The following is a 19,088-nucleotide window of genomic DNA, read 5'->3' as shown; positions in this document are numbered from 1 at the left end:
TGTGGTATATTACGAATTGCTTAAACCGAATGAAACTATTACTGGGTTTGTCTACCGAACGCAATTAATAAGATTGAGTCGAGCACTGAAGGAAAAGTGCGCCCACTATTACTCCAGACACGACAAAATTATTCTCCTGCACAATAATGCTCGTCCACATGTTACGGCGCCTGTCCAGACTTATCTGCAAACACTTAATTAGGAAGTTTTCCCCCACCCGCCATGGTCGCCAGACATTGCTCCATCTGATTTTCATTTGTTTCGATCGATGGCGCATGGCTTGTTTGAACAGCACTTTACATCATATAAAGATACGAAAAATTGTATCAATTCGTGGATAAACTCAAAAAGTGAAGAATTCTACCGACGCGGTATCCGTATGCTGCCTGAAAGATAGCAAGTAGTATTGTCAAACGACGGACAATACTTCGATTAAAACACAGGTACAGTTTTTTTTGTAAAAAATGCCCATTTCTTTTAAAAAATAGCGGAAATTTATTTGTACTTCTAATAAGTATTTTAAAAACTATGGCTGAACAACACTAACATCTGTGAAAGAAGGTCAAAATAATTTTCCTTTCAATATATTTCAAGGTATTATTATTATTTGGAAAATTGTTTATTTTGTAAATAATAAACAAAATTGTTAAACGTATGCAGTATAATAGATCATAAATATTTACATACCTAAGTGATAAAACTGAAATTGTATATAAGGATGGAAGCATAAATTAGCGGATGCAATAATAGCCGCATCGCAATCTCCAGATTGAATCATTTCATAAGCTTTAACTACAGCAAAGTTACTTGAACTGCATGCAGTATCGATGTTATGTGATTGTCCAGTAACGCCAAGCCAGTGAGAAATTTTGTTTGCCATAACAGAAATATTGCACCCAGTCATAGATGGTCCTGCAAACTAATTATAAAATGTATAACATCTTGTTTTTACAATGTTACGTCTTCTACTTTACAGTTTCTTTTTTCAATGTAAAATTGAGAGAAAAATTAATTACAAAAAAAGTAAACCATAATCCAGTGGCATATAGAGATCTAAACATTGAATCTTTTACACAAAGTTTTTATATAACAAAAAAATTGTACGTGATATTGTTAGACGTTTAAAAATAAAATAAATCTATAAAAATTGATACCAGTAAACACGATCAATAGAAATTTGTCTGGACGTTGCGCGTTACAAAAAATAACTGAACGTGCCTAAGATAATACAAAAAACAAAGTTCAAAATTTAGGTAATATTTAAGTTCACGATCGAACGTCTGATAATATATAAAAGAGATTAACAAAAAAATATTTTTCTAAACTTATATCGCGCAGCGGATGCGACGTCTTAAAAAAACCAAGGTCCGGATGTGCCACAATTACAAAGGTAAAATACATGAATGTAAAGCAATAAAATAGAAACTCAGGCTACGAAACTATTTTATTGTGACTAAATGACAGTTCTGCCCGAGTCTTGAATCGGTGCAGTCGTTGTATCGTTTTGCATGCTCTAATTAAATCGCTCACGTTCTTTTTTATAAATCGTCTCTTTCTTTCGCGGAGCTCAAGCGCCGCGAGTGTGAGTGTGTGAGTGTGAGAAAAAGACGCGAACGCGGAGACGTTCGCCGACCCGTTCCCGGCGTAACATTTTGGGGGCTCGTCCGGGATGGCTACGCATGCGGCGAAGAGGAGGCGATCCCGTCAGGAGGATCCTGCTTCGTCTGAAACGGCGGCGTTCGAGTCGCTCCGCCAGGAGATGCGTCAGCTGCGGGTCGAGCAGGAGCAGAGGGAGGAGAGTCTGCGGGCCGAGATTCGTCTGCGTGATGATGCGATCACGAGGATGCAGAGCCGAATCCTGCAGCTAAGTCCCTCTAATAATTTTCGCGCGTCTCCGGTGTTCTTCCGGCGGAGGGGGGCGCGAGTTTCGTTCCGGATGTCCCTCCGGTTGAGGGTGACGCGCGTTCCGTGTCCGGGTTGAATTTGAAATTAGACACATACGACGGTTCCGTTCCATTGAAGGAGTTCTTCTCCCAATTTGATTTGATCGCTCGGGCGAAGCAGTGGGGACAGGAGGCGAGAACTGTTGCCCTTGTTTCTTGTCTTCGGGGTAGAGCGCGTTCGGTTCTCTGTTCTTTTCAAGATTTCGAGGGCATGGGCTACGCGGAGCTAAGAGCAAAGCTCGAGTTATGTTTCGGGGAACCGCGGTCTTCTCAGAATTATTATTTACTTTTTACAAATCGGAGACAGAAGGAGGGGGAAGATTTTGCTTCTTTTGGGACGGAATTAGAGCGGTTGTCTCAATTAGCTTATCCTGAATGTCCCTATGAGGTACGGGACAAGATCGCTTGTGCTCAGTTTATTTCTGCGTTGTTAGATGGTAGGGTTAAGAGAACGTTGCAATTAGAAGGAATCTCTTCACTTAAGAAGGCGATCGAGAGATCGAAAGTGATCGGGACGATTTTCGGGGAATCTTTCGATAGGAGAGTGTCAGGTTTTCAGGGGCGCGCGAGTTCTTTTAGGAATTTTAATTCTTTTCGTTCGGAAAAGTCCAGGGGGGACGTTAAGGAAAACGAAGGAAAGGGAGAAAATTCGGTAAATCCTAGGAAGTATAAAGGGAATAAGTTTTCTCGGGAGACGAAGGGGGGGGGGCTCGAGGAGAGTGTTGGCTTTGCGGGAAGCCAGGACACTTCCAAAATCAGTGCCCTACCCGTAAGGGAAACTCGGAATAGTCGACCTCTTCGGGGGGGGGTCGGCTAAAGTAAAGGGGGCCCCGAGAGAGTTATTTTCCAGAAGAATCGGTTATTCTTCACGTGATTTTTGTTTTGCAGGAAAAATTAATGGTAGGGAATGTAATTTCAGGGTTGACACGGGCTCTGATATTACTATTTTGAGTTCTAGGTTTTTCGGAAAAGGGAATTTAGTTTTGCAATCGCTTAGAGAGGGGCTAAGATTTCGATATCCTACAGGGGAGGATGTTTCCATTAGAGGAGAAGCTAAAGTTTCTATGGAGGTAGGAAAGTTTGCTCTTGAAATGAGCATGTTTGTAGCAGAGATTTCGGATGATTGCCTTCTCGGGGCGGATTTTCTGAGGAAGGTTGGTTTTTCCAAAATTTTTGACGAAGCTTTTGGTTCTTGTCGGAATTCTTTGAGGGTGGCCAGAGTCGAACAGACTTCCGGGGTGAATTCTTCTTTTCCTCAGAAGCTTTTTGAAGAAAGCTTGAAAGAATTAAATGATGAGCAGAAGAATGTAGCTTCTTTATTCTTTAAAGAATTTCAAGGGACATTTTCGGAGGAAATTGTTGCAGGGAATTGCGAATTAGTGAAACATAAGATTGATGTAGCGGACGCTCTTCCGATTAGACAGGTTCCTCGTCGGATTCCTTTTTGAATGAGGGATGAGGTTGATGGAATTATCGAAGACATGAAGAACCGTGGGGTAATTGAGGAGTCGCGAAGTCCTTGGGTTTCTCCAGCAGTTTTAGTTAAAAAAAAGGATGGGACAATTAGATTCTGCGTCGATTATAGGAAAGTTAATGCGGTTACGGTAAAAGATTCTTTTCCTCTGCCGAAGATAGATGATATTTTAGATCGTTTGGCTGGGAATTCCTGGTTTGCTACTCTTGATCTTAAGAGTGGGTATTGGCAAATCAGGATGGATCCAAAGGACAAGGAGAAAACGGCTTTTTCCATAGGAAAAGGACTTTGGCAATTCACTGTCATGCCTTTTGGTCTCACAAATGCTCCGGCAACTTTTGAACGATTTATGGAAAGGGTTTTAGAAGGGCTTCTTTCTAAGAGTTGTTTTGTGTATTTAGATGATGTGATAGTTTTTGGAAAAAGTTTCGAAGGACTTATGGAGAATCTTAATGAGGTGTTTCTTCGTTTAAAAAAATTTAATTTAAAAATCAATCCAGGGAAGTGTGTTCTTTTCAGTAGGAAAGTTAAATACTTAGGTCACGTGGTTTCTTCAGAAGGGGTAGCTACTGATCAGGAGAAAGTAGCAGCAGTAATAGATTGGCCAGTTCCTCATACGAAGAAGCAATTGAGAAGCTTCTTAGGTTTTTGCTCGTATTATCGGAGATTCGTGAAAGGTTTTTCTTCGATAGCGAAGCCACTTCATTATTTGACGGGAAATTTGGTGAAATTTTCTTGGACGAATGATTGTCAGGAGGCTTTTGAATCCTTGAAGCGGGCCTTAACTTCTCCTCCAGTGTTAGCGTTCCCGAAGGAAGAAGGTCAGTTTATTTTAGATACTGATGCTTCTGGAATAGGAATCGGGGTTGTTCTTTCACAGAAGCAAGGGGATGAGGAGAAAGTTATATAGGAGAATTAATATATATATGTGTTGACACGCGAGACTCACTCGATCACGGCCTGATCGAGTGACTGCACGAGGTTCGGCGCCGCGGAAGCGTTTCGCGAGCGAGCGAGCGGGCCAGTTCACACGGCGCTATTGACGAGGCGGTTGCTCGAAATTTAACATGTGTAAAATATTATCATTAAAACGATTGAGCGAATAAGTGACTGGTTATTATCAAATCCTACAATTGGGGGCTCGTCCTAATTTGAGAGTGCAAAATTGATACGCGATGAGAGAAGTGAGTGACCTTTCGACGAAGGAGCTAAAAAGATTTTTAAAAGCGAAAGGATTGTTATCTACCGGCACAAAATTAAAATTGATAAAGCGGATACGGGCTGCGGATCCTGAGGGTGATCAGGTTGCGGAGTGGGAGCGAGAGGAGATGAGTAAAATGCGGGAAGAAGAGTTCGATGCAGTGGTGGATCCGGAAGCGGAGAGTGTTGCAAGCGTCAGTATGGTTCGAAGGGAGGCCGATTTGTGCCGCAGAGAGAAAGAATTAGTAGAGAGAGAGCTAAAACTGGCTCGAGAGGAGATCGAGATGCTTCGACGGGCCGCGGCGAGGGCAAACGGGGTTGGAGAGGAGCAAGGACGTCGCGACCGATCATTCGATGATCTCGTGCAAAATAATTTTGAAAATGTTGGCAACGAATTGTCTGCGATCGTGCCCGTGCTTCTTAACTTGACGGAGGTCGAGCACCGCTCGCATGTTGACGCGTCAATTCGGAGCATACCGGGTGACAATTATGTGCGAAGGACGGCGGGTTTCCCAAGAATTAATATCACATCCGTGGCAGAGTTGATCGATTCGTTTGAGGGCGACTCGAAAAAGTATGAGATTTGGGAAGGACAAATAAAATTAGTAAGAGACACGTATAATCTAGATGACAGTGTTACGAAAATACTAATAAGCATGAAATTGAAAGGAAAGGCCAGAAATTGGTTTCACTCCAAGTCGGAACATATTCAGCTGTCTTCCGAGGAACTGTTACAACGGCTGAGACAAATGTTTCAGTCACACCCAAGCAAAATAACGATGCGAAAAACGTTTGAGGAACGGAAGTGGAGCAGACTGGAGTCTTTCCACGACTACGTCCATGAAAAAACCATCCTCGGAAATAAAGTGCCCATACCAAACGAAGAGATCTTAGATTATATCATAGAGGGAATTCCCGACGTGCGGTTGTGAGACGTAGCACGTATGCAGTCGTTTTCTGGTGTCGACGCCCTGCTGCGAGCCTTCGATAGGGTTTCGATGGAAAATTCAGAAAATCGGGCCGTGGGATGGCGAGCGGAAGGACGGAGTGACGGAGGCTGGCGCGGGGACGGCGGCTGGCGCGGGGACGGCGGCTGGCGCGGAAGCGGCGGTTGGCGCGGAGATGGTGGACGGGGGAACGCGTGGTCGTCGAGGCGTTGTTTCAAGTGTGGTCACCAGGATCACGTTATAAGTGACTGCCCAATGGGGCACGAAGGTATCAAGTGCTTCAAATGCGGTGAAAAAGGGCACATCGCTGCAAGATGCAACGGAGAAACTCGGACAGATAAGAAAAGCTGCGCCGTCTCGCGCTCCGTGTCGCGAGGATGTACGAAGATTGTTACGATTAACGGGATGGAGGTGAATGCATTGCTGGACACGGGAAGCGACTTGAGTCTGCTAAGTGAAAAATATTATTTAATGCTTGGTTCCCCCCCGCTTACTCGGGGATCGGTAAATTTTCGCGGAATGGGAGCCCGTAACGAGACAATGGGCTCGCTAGAAATTGAAATAAAAATAGATAATTATTTTTACAAGATTTGCGTACACGTGATTAACGATGATCTAGCGATGCATGAACTACTGATAGGTACAAACTTTTTGGACGAGGTCGAGTTAATAGTAAAAGGCGGCAAAGCGCATGTTACTCCTGTAAAAAACGAACTTCCGGAGGTATTCAATATCGAACTAATAAATAAAAACGACGAAATAGATCTTTCTTACATAACACACGACGAATACAAGCAAACGATTGTAGAGCAAATAAAAAATTACATACCCGAGCGAGTCTGCAAGCCCGAGCTCGAAATGACGATTATTGTAAAGGACGAGGAGCCGGTATGTCAGAGGGCGAGACGATTATCGGACTTAGACAGAAAAATGGTAAACGAGCAAATTGACGACTGGATTCGCGATGGTATTGTACAACCGTCTATTTCAGAGTACGCGAGTCCTATTGTTTTAGTTAAGAAAAAAGACGGATCCGTTAGGATTTGCGTGGATTATCGCAAAATTAATGAAAAAATAATAAAAGATCGATACCCTCTCCCTCTGATCGAGGATCAGCTCGACGCGTTACAAGGCGCGAAGATATTTAGCACTTTAGATTTGAAAAATGGTTTTTTTCACGTACCCGTTAGTAAGTCTAGCCGTAAATATACTGCCTTTATTGTGCCCGACGGCATGTACGAATTTCTGCGAGCGCCGTTCGGACTGTGTAATTCCCCAGCCGTATTTCAAAAATATATAAATAATGTCTTTAGGAATCTTATTCGTACACGCGATGTATTAATATATATGGACGATCTCATTATTCCGTCACGTGATTGTGAGAACGGTATTGAAAAACTAAAGCGCGTGCTTCGAGTTGCGTGCGACGCGGGGCTAATAATAAACTGGAAAAAGTGTGCATTTCTCCGAAATAAAGTAGAATTTTTGGGATATATTGTGTGCGACGGTCGTATTGAGCCTTCTGAGCGAAAGATTGCAGCTGTTAAGCGTTTCCCGGAGCCGGCTAATGTGCGCGGAGTTCAGAGCTTTATAGGGCTAACTAGCTACTTTCGCAAATTCATCCGTGATTATGCGAGTATTGCGAGACCGCTGACCGATCTATTGAAGAGCGGTGTAGAATTTCGTTTTGGGCAGTCGGAAAAGGCGGCGTTTGAGCGACTTAAAATACTTCTGAGCGGGGGACCCGTTTTGGGCTTGTATCGCGTCGGAGCAGAGACAGAGTTGCACACGGATGCATCAAAATGGGGCTACGGCGCGATTCTATTACAGCAAGATGCGCAAGATCGGGTGTTTCATCCGGTGTACTACGCGAGCGGAAGAACTACTTCAGCAGAGGAGAAGTATCCAAGCTACGAGTTAGAAGTTTTGGCAGTTATTAAAGCGCTTATAAAATTCCGTATATATCTTCTTGGAATCTCATTTAAAATCGTGACCGATTGTCGCGCGTTTGCGCTTACTATGAAAAAGAAGAATTTGTGCGTGCGTGTTGCTCGCTGGATACTTCTCCTTGAAGAGTTCAAATATGTGGTGGAGCATCGTCCGGGCAAAAGCATGGCTCATGTCGATGCTCTAAGCCGCAACCCGCTACCCGCTTGTTTACCCGTTGAGGAATGTAACGATGGGCTAATCGTGCGATTGAGAAAAGCTCAGGCTAATGATATCGCGATTCGCCGAATCGTGGAATCTGCGCGCGTGAGGGCGGTGGATGGATATTCGGTTCGGGACGGCATCTTATTTAAGGAGGTAGACGGGGATTCTCGCTTAGTTGTTCCGGCAGCAATGCAATCAACCATTATTAGAAACGCTCACGAGAGGGGACATTTTTCTATCGCTAAAACGGAGAATTTGCTAAAACGCGATTATTGGATAACCGGATTGCGACCTAAAATCGAAAAATTATTCGAAATTGTATCTCCTGCCTTTTGGCCGAAAAGAAGCAGGGAAGACAGGAAGGTTTTTTACACGCATTGGAAAAAGGAAGTTTACCACTGGATACATACCATGTGGATCATTTGGGGCCCCTGCCAACAACACAAAAGAAATACAAGCATATATTGGCCGTTGTCGACGCATTCACTAAATTTGTATGGCTCTATTCCACTAAAACTACAAATGCGACGGAGGTAATTGGGCATCTGCGTAAGCAGGCTACGGTATTCGGAAATCCTCGTAGAATAATTTCAGATCGAGGAAGCGCCCTTTCATCGCGCGAATTTCAAGAGTACTGTGATCAGGAAGCTATTGAGAGACATTTAATAACAACGGGCATTCCAAGAGCTAATGGCCAGGTCGAAAGAATGAATTGAGTGCTTATTCCACTGTTGACCAAATTGGCCGCTCCCAAGCCTCACGAGTGGTTTAGGCATCTAGACAGCGCTCAGCAATGCATCAATACAACCATGAGTCGTGCAACAGGGACTACCCCGCGTCGACTGCTTTTTGGAGTGGATTCGCGTCTAAGAGATGATCCAGAGATAAGAGAATTACTCGAACAGGAGATAACGCGCGATTTTGACGAGGAAAGAAATGAATTGCGAGAACAAGCGCACGAAAATATAACTAAGATACAAAAAGAAAATAAAACGAGACACGACCGTAAGAGAAAAGAGCCCAGAAGATATCGCGTGGGAGACATGGTTGCCATTAGACGCACGCAGAAGGGACCGGGGCTAAAATTCTCTCATCCGTTCCTGGGGCCTTATGAAATAACCCGTGCCCTCAGGAGTGACCGCTATATGGTACGCAAAATAAGGGAACATGAAGGACCAACTCAGACTTCAACAGCAGCGGACCACATGAAGCCCTAGCTAGATTATGACAGCGATTACGACACGGAACTCGATTCCGAGGAAAACGCGCAAAATTAAAGCGAGACATAATTAAGATTTTTTTTTATATATAATTAAGAATTTCTGTATATGATTAGACATTCGGGGCGAATGTAAGCGCAGAATGGCCGAGTTGTAGGAGAATTAATATATATATGTGTTGACACGCGAGACTCACTCGATCACGGCCTGATCGAGTGACTGCACGAGGTTCGGCGCCGCGGAAGCGTTTCGCGAGCGAGCGAGCGGGCCAGTTCACACGGCGCTATTGACGAGGCGGTTGCTCGAAATTTAACATGTGTAAAATATTATCATTAAAACGATTGAGCGAATAAGTGACTGGTTATTATCAAATCCTACAGTTATAGCGTATTTCAGTCGGGTTTTATCGAAGTCTGAAAGGAATTATTGTGTTACTCGACGCAAGCTTTTAGCCATTGTAGATGCAGTCAAATCTTTTCGTCATTTTCTTTTAGGAGGGAAATTTTTAATTTGCACGGATCATATTTCTTTAAAGTGGCTCTTGTCTTTTAAGGAACTCGAGGGTCAGTTAGCTCGCTGGGTAGTAAGATTACAACAATTTCAGTTCGAAATTGCTTATAGAAAGGGGACTTCTCATGGGAATGCCGATGGTTTATCGAGACGGCTTTATGAAGCGGAAAACTGTCGGTATTGTTTTAGGGTAGAGCAAAAAAGTCTTCCCGAAGGAGGCGAGACTGTGGCTCGAATAGTCTTCCAAGAAGAGGAGTTAGATCTTTGGAAGAAGGATCAGCGGGAGGATCCGAGTCTTAATGTTTTAATACGGGCGAAAGAGTCTGGGGAACGTCTTTTCCGTTCGGAATTTTCTTCTTCAGATACAACGGGAAGAGTTCTTAATTCATATTGGGATTCCCTCGTTTTTGGGAACGGAGTTCTTTATAAGAAATGGATAGCTCCAAATTTAAGGAAGGTGCTGTTTCAGTTAGTGGTTCCTCGTAAACGGATTAAGGGGGTTCTGGCTGATGCCCATGATTCTCCTTCGGTTGGGCACTTTGGAATCAATAAGACTTTAGATAGAATTCGGAAGCGTTTTTATTGGGTTTCTTGCAAACAAGATGTAGAGGATTGGTGTCGTTCGTGTTCGGTTTGTTGTTCAAAGAAGGGACCTTCCGGCAAAGGAAAATCTCCTTTGCAAATTTACAATGTCGGATCTCCGTTTCAGAGATTACAGATGGACGTTCTTGGTCCTTTTCCTATATCTTCTTCTGGGAATAGGTTTCTTTTGGTGATTGTAGATTGTTTTTCTAAATGGGTGGAAGCATTTCCGGTGAGGAATATTAGACCAAGAACGGTAGCTGAAGTTTTTGTTAGAGAAATTATTTCAAGATTTGGAGTTCCTGAGGAAATACATACAGATCAGGGACGAAACTTTGAGTCCGGTCTTTTGAAAGAGTTGTTGAATCTTTTGGGAGTTAGGAAAACTAGGACTACTGCTTTACATCCACAATCGGATGGGCAGGTGGAGCGACAGCATCGTACAGTTTTGGAATATCTTTCAAAATTTGTTTCAGAAAATCAAAAGGATTGGGATCGTTGGATTTCAATGTTTTTGTTAGCTTATAGGTCTTCGAAGCATGAGGTTACTGAGGTTTCTCCGGCGGAGCTTTGTTTTGGCAGGGATTTAAGGTTACCGTTAGATTTGACGCGGGGAATGCCTCCTCAGTCTTCTCAGTTTTCAGCTTCTCAAGGAGAGTTTGTTAGGGGTTTAAGACAAAGGCTTGATGAAATCCATTCTCAAATCAGGAGAAAGATGGCGGTTAAGTCCTCTCGTGTTAAGGCGTTTTATGACAGGAATGTTAGAGATGTTTTATTCCAAGAGGGACAGAAGGTTTGGTTTTTTAATCCTTGTAGAGTTAGAGGTAAGGCTCCTAAATTGCAAAGTAATTGGGAAGGACCTTACTTGATTTTGAAAAAGTTAGGGGAGGTGGTGTTCTGTATTCAGAAGTCGCCTAAACATAAGAAAAAAGTCGTTCATGCGGATAGGTTGGCTCCGTATTTTGAAAGGGAAAATTAAATAGATTTTGGGGGCCGTGTTTGTTTTTTTTGGGGGGGGAAAATTGATTTTTCTTTGAAAACTGCTTTTCTTCTTTTTCTCTTTTGAGGAGGAGTTTAGCTGGACGGGGAGGAAGGAGAATTTTCTTCAGGAGAAACGTGTTCCGCTCCGTTTCAAGATGAAGGAAGATTTTTTGTTAAGAAGACTGTTCTTCCCATGGTTTTTGATCTGTGGTTTTCCATGGAACGAAGGGCTAATGCCGGAACAGGAACTTGGGGAGACCTTGAGTCGGAGGGTCCACAGAAAGTTATGCCCCCCCCTTGTTTGAAGATTTTAAGAGGAGCAGCGGAATCGAGCTGGGAGCCAAGGACGGAAGCATCTTCGCGTTGAGGAAGATTCTTCGCGTCGCTTCGTGGAGTTCAAGAACTTGGACAGGAGTCCAAGGTGGAACAGGAAGCCACGGAGGCCCCCCCTGATTGTCGGGGCGACAATCTGGAGGAAGGGGGGGGGCAGTGTTACGCCCGGTACACGGAGCAGCGTGAAGCTGCCGGCTCGCTCCGAGGTCTCGGTTCCCCGTTGCCAGGGGAACGAAGATTATTTTATTGTGACTAAATGACAGTTCTGCCCGAGTCTTGAATCGGTGCAGTCGTTGTATCGTTTTGAATGCTCTAATTAAATCGTTCAAGTTCCTTTTTATAAATCGTCTCTTTCTTTTGCGGAGCTCAAGCGCCGCGAGTGTGAGTGTGTGAGTGTCAGAAAGAGACGCGAACGCGGAGACGTTCGCCGACCCGTTCCCGGCGTAACAATATTAACTCTGAAAATATTTTAGTGGAATCAAAGAACCGAGATACTATCAAGAAAAGTCGCAATGGAAGAAATCACCAGGTGCGTCGGTTGTGGAAAATAGTCTAGCGATTCTTTGTAGAATTTTTATTTACAAGGGCGCCTCGGCAACAATCACCGGCCACAAAAAATAAAAAAAAATATGGTCGTGGTATTTTGTTTCTCCCTCGCCGCCGCTATCTCTGATTAACAACGAACCGGAGCCATTGTTCTTGTTTGAGAAGAGCGCTCGGCGATCGCTATCTTTTTCCGCGCTATCGTCGCCAGAATCGGTGGATTTCCATCTCGTTCGTCTTTCATATTCTCCCATTCTCTCTTCCAGAACTCGTTCAAATGACTGTCGGGGATGCCTGGATAATCCTTCGCTCAATATATTTAGCGAATTTCCATATCCTGAGGACCCCTTTTTGGTTCATTCTTCCGTTTCTTTTCCGCGCTCTCTAGTTTTACGATCCTTCCTTGAACAATCACTTGAAGATATTGTTTTTCCGGTGAAAGGCGAATCCAAATTCTCACCTAAATCTGACTTCCCATCTTCTTCTTTTGTTCCAAGTATCGAGTTCGTCAAAGAGTTCGAAGAATTACAAGAGCCTTTTTAGCCTTTCCTCCTCCTCCTTCGGAAGATTTACACTATGTAGACTGATCCCATTTTTTAAGAGGTCTACACAGTAGACTCCGATCTATTTGATACTCTGATCTCAGGAGATAGGCAAGTGTATCGTTTCCTGATGAACACTTTTTTATTTATCAACGGAGGTGGAATTCCCGTTTTTGGCTCCGATCAGATTTATATACAAGGCATTCTCTCGATCTATTGCCCGTGTAATTAAAATAGTAGAATTAGATTAAGATTAAGCTATCCACAATTTTTGTTAAACACACACAAATACACTCATTTGTTGTTCTCATAAGTTTCTATTTCATAATTTTAATAAAATACAATTTATTAATTAGAATCTATCCATTTTCTTTCTACATCATTTATTTCACTAACGATAAATTTATATTCTTCTATTATTAAAAAAATTTTAATGTTAATTTAGAGATAAATCTGAACACATTAAATATTATTATATTTAAAACTTAATTTTAATTATAACAAACTTTTTATTATTTGGAAAACACTCCGCTAGTTTTATCCCAGGGAATAAAAATTAATTTCTTTTTTCTAAAAAAGAACCGACCACACGTTTTCTTGTTCAAAAACCGCTTTCCCTGTACTTTAACCTCGTCCTTTTTTATTACTGCTCATAGCCCATTTCTTTGGTTATCTTTGAGCGGTATTAAATAAAATATAAGTAATTAAACGTTGACATAACAACAATTTTCACAACTACTTTTTTTTATTAGTACTTTTTAAATTGCCGTAACTCAAATCTATTTTCGTTGCTCTGGAGAAAAAAAATAAATCGTATAAAAAAACATTTATTACGCCCACAATTAAAATTGGCGGTGGATTATTAATGATGTGGAGGGTGCTTTTTGTGAAATAGAGTAGATACGTTAGCATAAATTTACGGAAATATGAGTGCAGACAAATACATTAATATTCTAAATAGAATTTTAAGAGAACCATTAATAAAAATGGAAGATTTTTGTCTCTGAAGCGCTGCGTGGTAGATGGGTAAAGCATAGGTGTACAATAAAAGTCGGTAGTAAATAGTAAGAAAAAAGCGCAAGTGGAAGGAAAGAGCTAAGGAGTGGAGTTGGAAAAAGTGAAAAAGTGAGGAAATGGGAGAAAGGGTTCAGAGTTTCGGGAAAAGACAAAAAGTGGAAAAATATGTCTGGAAAAGTAAAAATAAGGTTAAAAGAGAAGGAAAGAGTGAGTGAGAGGGGAATTAATGAGAGAGTGAGAAAAAGTAACAAAGGAAAAGAGAGAGTAAGTGGTAACAGAATTAATCTAATTACGTGAAAATGCCCGAGATTTTACAGGCAGCGCGGGAAACTATCACGTGAGAAGTCGAGTCAACCTGGCGGCTGGAATGGGCCACGTGCCACCAGGATGATTGCGTCCGCAAGCGGTGACTGTTCACACAATATGAGCGGGCTTTAATTAAATGAGCAACGAGTAAACCGGCGCGGCGATTAACACAAAACGAGCAGTCTTAAAGAAATGAGTCGTATTCCGTATGTGAGCGCGCGTAGCGAGAAAGCCGTGAGCATGTGCTCGAGCACGTTGCTACCACGTGCACAGACAGTGAGGCTGTATCCGTGATTTTCCTTGAGCAGACTGCTTTACAAAGAATGAGAGAGATTCTCGCATTTCCTTACTAACACCGCTTGACCACCGGTTACCTTACGATTGAGTTAACACCACAAAAAACTATGAGAATTCAGAAACACTTCGAGAACCGTCCGTACGCACTGACATTCGAAACTAGAAGAAGTATTAGAACCGGCAAATGCCGCACGTAGCGCGGATTATCGATAAAATTACCGGTCCGCGACGTGGTGCCATCGCGTAATTATGCGCGACACTAATCAAAAACACGGTCTTACCGAGCGGGCCCGTTAAATCGCGAACAGTAAGATTTAAAAAAAGTATATGTAAAAAAAAGAATAGAGATGAAGGAAAAGTGAAGATAGAAAAGTAGGAATTTAAAGAAAAAAAAAACTCTGGAAAGATATCAGAAGGAGAGGAGAGAAAAGAAGAAAGAGTAAAAGAAAAGAAAGGATAAAGTGTAAAAAATACAAGTTAGGAAGACGGTGAATAAAGTGTCAGTAAGATAAAAGAACAAAGCAAGTGAGCATAAGCGCGAGCATAGGTGCAGACAAAAATAAAAGTGTAACAGCAGTATAAAAGACAAAAGAAAAAAAAAAAGCAAAGTGAGGAAGAAATAAGATATGGATAAAGAAAGAAGAAAGCGGTTTTTGAAGGGAAGAGAAGAAAGTGGAAGTTTGGGAGAAATCAAAAAATATTTTAAGAGAAGAAAAAGAGTGATCGAATAGGGAAAAAAGGAGAGTTTAGTCCGTTCAGCAAAAACAAGAAGACGGCATGATCACCGATTGAAAAAACAGATATAGATACAGATAGAGAGGAAGAGAAGGGGATTAGGGGAGAGGGGAGAAGGAAATTAGTGAAATTAATGAAGGAAATCAGAGTGGAGAAAAGAGAGAGAGAAAATTAAGAAAATGATGAAACACTTGGAAAAAAAGATAGAAGAGATAAAAAAAATAAAGTGAAGGAGCAAAATAAAAAAATTTGGAGAAAAGAATAGAGAAAATAGAAAAGGAAGAGTAGAAAGACAAAGGAAGGGTAAGTAAAGAGAATAATAAAGTAATAAAAGATAAAACAGAAAGAATAGAGAGGAAACTGGAAGAAAAAGAACGCCAAGAAAGAAAAAAAAATGTGGTAATAAGAAGAATGAAAAAAACAGGAAACGTAGAGAAAGAGGAGAAAGAAGTAAATAAATTGATAAAAAGAATAGGGGTAAAAGTAAAATTGGAAAGAATTGGAAAAGTAGCAATAGGAGATGAGAAAACAAGATATAATAATTGCAAAGATGAGCACAGAAAAGGGAAAGGAATGATTAATGCAAAATAAGAAAAAGGAAAATTAAAGAGATAAATGGATACAAGAAAATGCAACATGGGAAGAGAGAAGAATAGGTTGAAAATTAGAAGATGTGACAACAAAAGAAATAAAAAATTGAAGAAAAATCTGGATTGGGAGGAATAGTATAAATTTATATAAAAAGAAAATAATGGCGGTAAAATATAAACAAAAAGAAGATAGAAAGAATAATGACAGACGGGGGGAAAAAGGAGGAAGTAGGAAGGGAGAAAAATAAAAATAGAAAAAGAAATGAAAGAAGAAGGAGTGAAGGAAGAGAATAAAAGAGAAGAAGAGAAGAATGATGGCAAGAAAAAAAATAAATACGAAAGGGTGGCTTTTTGGAACGTAACGGGTTTTTGTAATAAGAACAAGGAGTTCTGGAAAAGCCTAAAAGAATGGCATATAGTATTTTCAAAAAAAATATGGGTCGAAGAAAAAAGGTGGAAAAAGCTAATAAGGAAACTGCCAAGTGAGTATATGTATACATAATGTGTATTTTTATATACATATATAATAATTATTAATATTTTTTACTATCACAGCAGTTAAATGAAGAGAGCGAGATCGACAGTGTCGATGATAAATTTGTTTCTAGTGGAACAAATAATGAAAAGCTTGTTTGAAAAAACAAAATTCATCGAACAACTCTCTGCAGATATCCCAAAACATTAATATTAGAACTATTCTTAACAAAAGAGTTCAAGGCCAAGCCATTCTACAATCTTATAAAAAAAAAAATAAAACATTATCCAGAAAATTAAGGAATTTTATTGTAGTTATAGTTTTATCGGACGTTATCTTAAAAATAAGTCAATTAATATTTTTCTTATTATCATATAGAGATCTGGAATAATTATATATTGTAATTGATAAATTACATTGAATATTATACAGGGTGTCTCATACTATATGATCCACTTGAAAAAAATACGTAGATCTTATTATTACGAGTAAGAAAATCCTGTACCATTTTACAATTTAGACATTTATTTTTGAGATAATAATTATTGAAAATTAAGTATACCCGACCGAATAAGAGCGCGCCGTTGGAAGCGGGCCGAGACGCTGGCATTACTTTCTGCCTCAGTCGGTTCGCACATTGGACGACCGACTGATAACGGGTACGACATGCGAGCGAGACGATGCGACGACGCTCAAGCGAGACGGTGCGGCGATACGTGAGGCGTGGTAAGCGACGTCTCTACAGTTACATAATTTTCTTTTTGTATATATTTATATTTTATGAAAATATTTATAATTTTTATGTTGAATATGCGTACAAGAGTAATTCTATTTAGACTTCCGTTTCCGGTAGCATGGGTACTTGACGTGAATGAATGTCGGGAAGAATAAAGTAGGTAAATGATTGAAAGCTAGGAAGGTTTTGGGGCGAGGAAAAGGTAGGGGAATGGATGTGTAAGAAGTGTGTTTGGAGGTAAAAGTAGTGAGTTAGGTAGAAAGGTAAAAAAGAGGAATTGATAGGGGGAAGTGAAAAGAGGTTAGAATAAGTTGCAAGATAGGATTGGGTAAGACATAGAGAATAGAATATATAGAGAGGGAAGTGTAGATAACGAAGAGGCGTAGCGCTAAAAGTTAAGTGGCGAAATAGTAAACGAATTAAAAAATTCGGTAAGAAAGAGTGGTAAGAAAGAGAGGGACAGATGAAAAAGTAGTGGAAAATGAGTAAAAGCATGAAAGTAGAAAGTATGGAGGAAAGAAGAAGAAAAAGAGAAGAGAAAGTAGAATTGAAAGGAGGAGAGAAAAAAGAGAAAAAAAAGTTAGAATTTTTATGTTGTTATGTTATAAGTTAGAAAACCCTTGAAGGTAAAAAAGTTGGGGAAAAAATAGGTCAAATAATTTATCGACAATCCGGTCTTTTAAAAAGGATGAAAAGAGGAAGGAGAGGCAGAAGGAGGATAGTGAATTAGAAAAGTTAGAAGTGTTTAAAAAGAGTATAAAGATTGGAAGATTGCCGGTAAAGGTGAAAAGTGGAAAAATAAATGGTGAAGGGAAGGAGAGGAAAAAGCAGTAGGAAAGTGTAACAGACATAGTGAAAGAAATGAGAGCGGGTATTTAAGCTATACGAAAAGAATTGAAAGAAGTAAATAAAAACAAAAAAAAAAGATTAAAAAATGAATAAAAGATTTAAGGAAAGAGTGGGAAAAGAAAAAGAGATGTTAATAAGGAAAATAGAGAAATTCGAGAAGAGAGTATAGGAAAAAGAAGAAAAAGGGGTTAAGAAAGTGATAGGGAAAGAAATTAGCTGCATAAGAATAATGAAAAAGATAGACAAATAGAGAAAAAGAAAATAGGCGAAGTTGTAGGATTAGAAGACAGTAAGATTGTTGGAAATAAAAAAAGAAAGGGAGAGAAACGAGGTGAGAAAAAGTAATGTAATTATAAGCGGGATGAAGATAAGAGAAAGACAAGATGCTTTGAAGGGACAGATGGAAGAGTTAGTAAAAAAAATGGGAGTGAAAGTAAAAATAGAAGAGGTAAGGAAGATAAGGGAAAAAAATAAAAGAGTTTATGAAATGGTGTGGGTTAGATTTGAAAAATTTAGAAAGAAATAAGAAGTTATGAAGAAAAAGGGAAAACTAAAGAACAAAAAAAAGTGGACAAAAAAAAGTAATGATATAACGGTTTATAAAAAAAAAGTAGAATGGAAAATAAAGTTAGAAGCTGAAAACCTGAAAAAAGAAGAAAAAAAGGTGAAGATAGGATATATGAAAATGTGGGTAAAAAACGCAATGTGGATTTGGGATAATTTGAAGGAAGAATTAATGAAATGAAAAGGGAGAAAAGAAGGAAATGAAGGAGAAAGAATGGGAAAAAAGGTAGAGGAAAAGAATCAGAAGGAAGTTTATTATATGTAAGCGGGGGAGAGAAAGAAGATAGAGGAATAACAGAATGTAAAGAAAGAAATATAGAAGTAAAAAAAGCTAATAAGATAATTATTAAGAATGTTATATCCCGAGCCCCTGGTAACAGAAGGCTCGAGAATAACGTAGAAGCCTCGCACGCGCGTGACAATTTAGCAAGATCGGCAGAATATCGCTGATCAAGGTAACCCGACATTTCCGGTCAAGACGCGACGTTTCTAGAACATTCGCGGTTGCCACCCGCGAATTGCTAATTGCTAAGAATTTTGGCTTAGCAACAGCACAGTATATTAATGGGTAACCGCGTCCCGAACGGACATTCATCGTTGTACTCGCATGAGGCTAATCGCTGTAAAAAGGGAACGAGTTAAATAAAACGAAGTGCATTTGTTCAAAGTCTATTTTATTCCCGTGCTTTACAACATATCCGGAGAACGGACCCCATAGTACCATTGCGATACAACAACTGGTGGCAACGGTGGGATCCGTCCTCCGGAATCAGGCCGCTGCTTCTCGAATTTATTTATCAGCGGGCTTGAAGTGAGGGACCTCTGAAACAAACAAGTGAAAAACCGTAAGGATTTATTCATAAAAAAGAAGAGGAAAAGAAGACAAGAGTACAAAAGCAGGCAGTGAAATCCGGATGTGCAACCCGAGCAACCACTGACCAGCGTAACTACGAGACAGCAGCCACGCAGATAAACAGTCAAGCAGATAAGCGGCCAAGCAGACGAGCTACTAGCAGAAAGACGCGTAAGCAGCCAAGCAGTGAGCAACGCGGCGATTATCAGACAAGCAGCATGCTACTACCGGCGTTACTGT

At 40.6% G+C, this 19,088-nt stretch overlaps 1 protein-coding gene across 3 annotated transcripts in view; it reads right to left on the bottom strand.

Moving 5' to 3' along the window:
* The window catches only part of LOC139111866 (fatty acid synthase-like), a 297,920-nt gene that overhangs the window by 224,370 nt on the left and 54,462 nt on the right, over nucleotides 1-19,088 (bottom strand). For 2 of the 3 annotated variants that reach the window (XM_070672436.1, XM_070672435.1), the window contains exon 3: nucleotides 688-919. The exons of the other annotated variant lie outside the window; for it this stretch is intronic. In XM_070672436.1, the coding sequence (XP_070528537.1) occupies nucleotides 688-919 (232 nt within the window). The remainder of the gene's footprint in view (nucleotides 1-687; nucleotides 920-19,088) is intronic. 3 annotated transcript variants of the gene reach the window in all.

The sequence above is a fragment of the Cardiocondyla obscurior genome, linkage group LG25 (assembly GCF_019399895.1).
Source record: "Cardiocondyla obscurior isolate alpha-2009 linkage group LG25, Cobs3.1, whole genome shotgun sequence".
Lineage (NCBI taxonomy): Eukaryota > Metazoa > Arthropoda > Insecta > Hymenoptera > Formicidae > Cardiocondyla > Cardiocondyla obscurior.
This window is presented reverse-complemented; position numbering and strand designations above follow the sequence as displayed.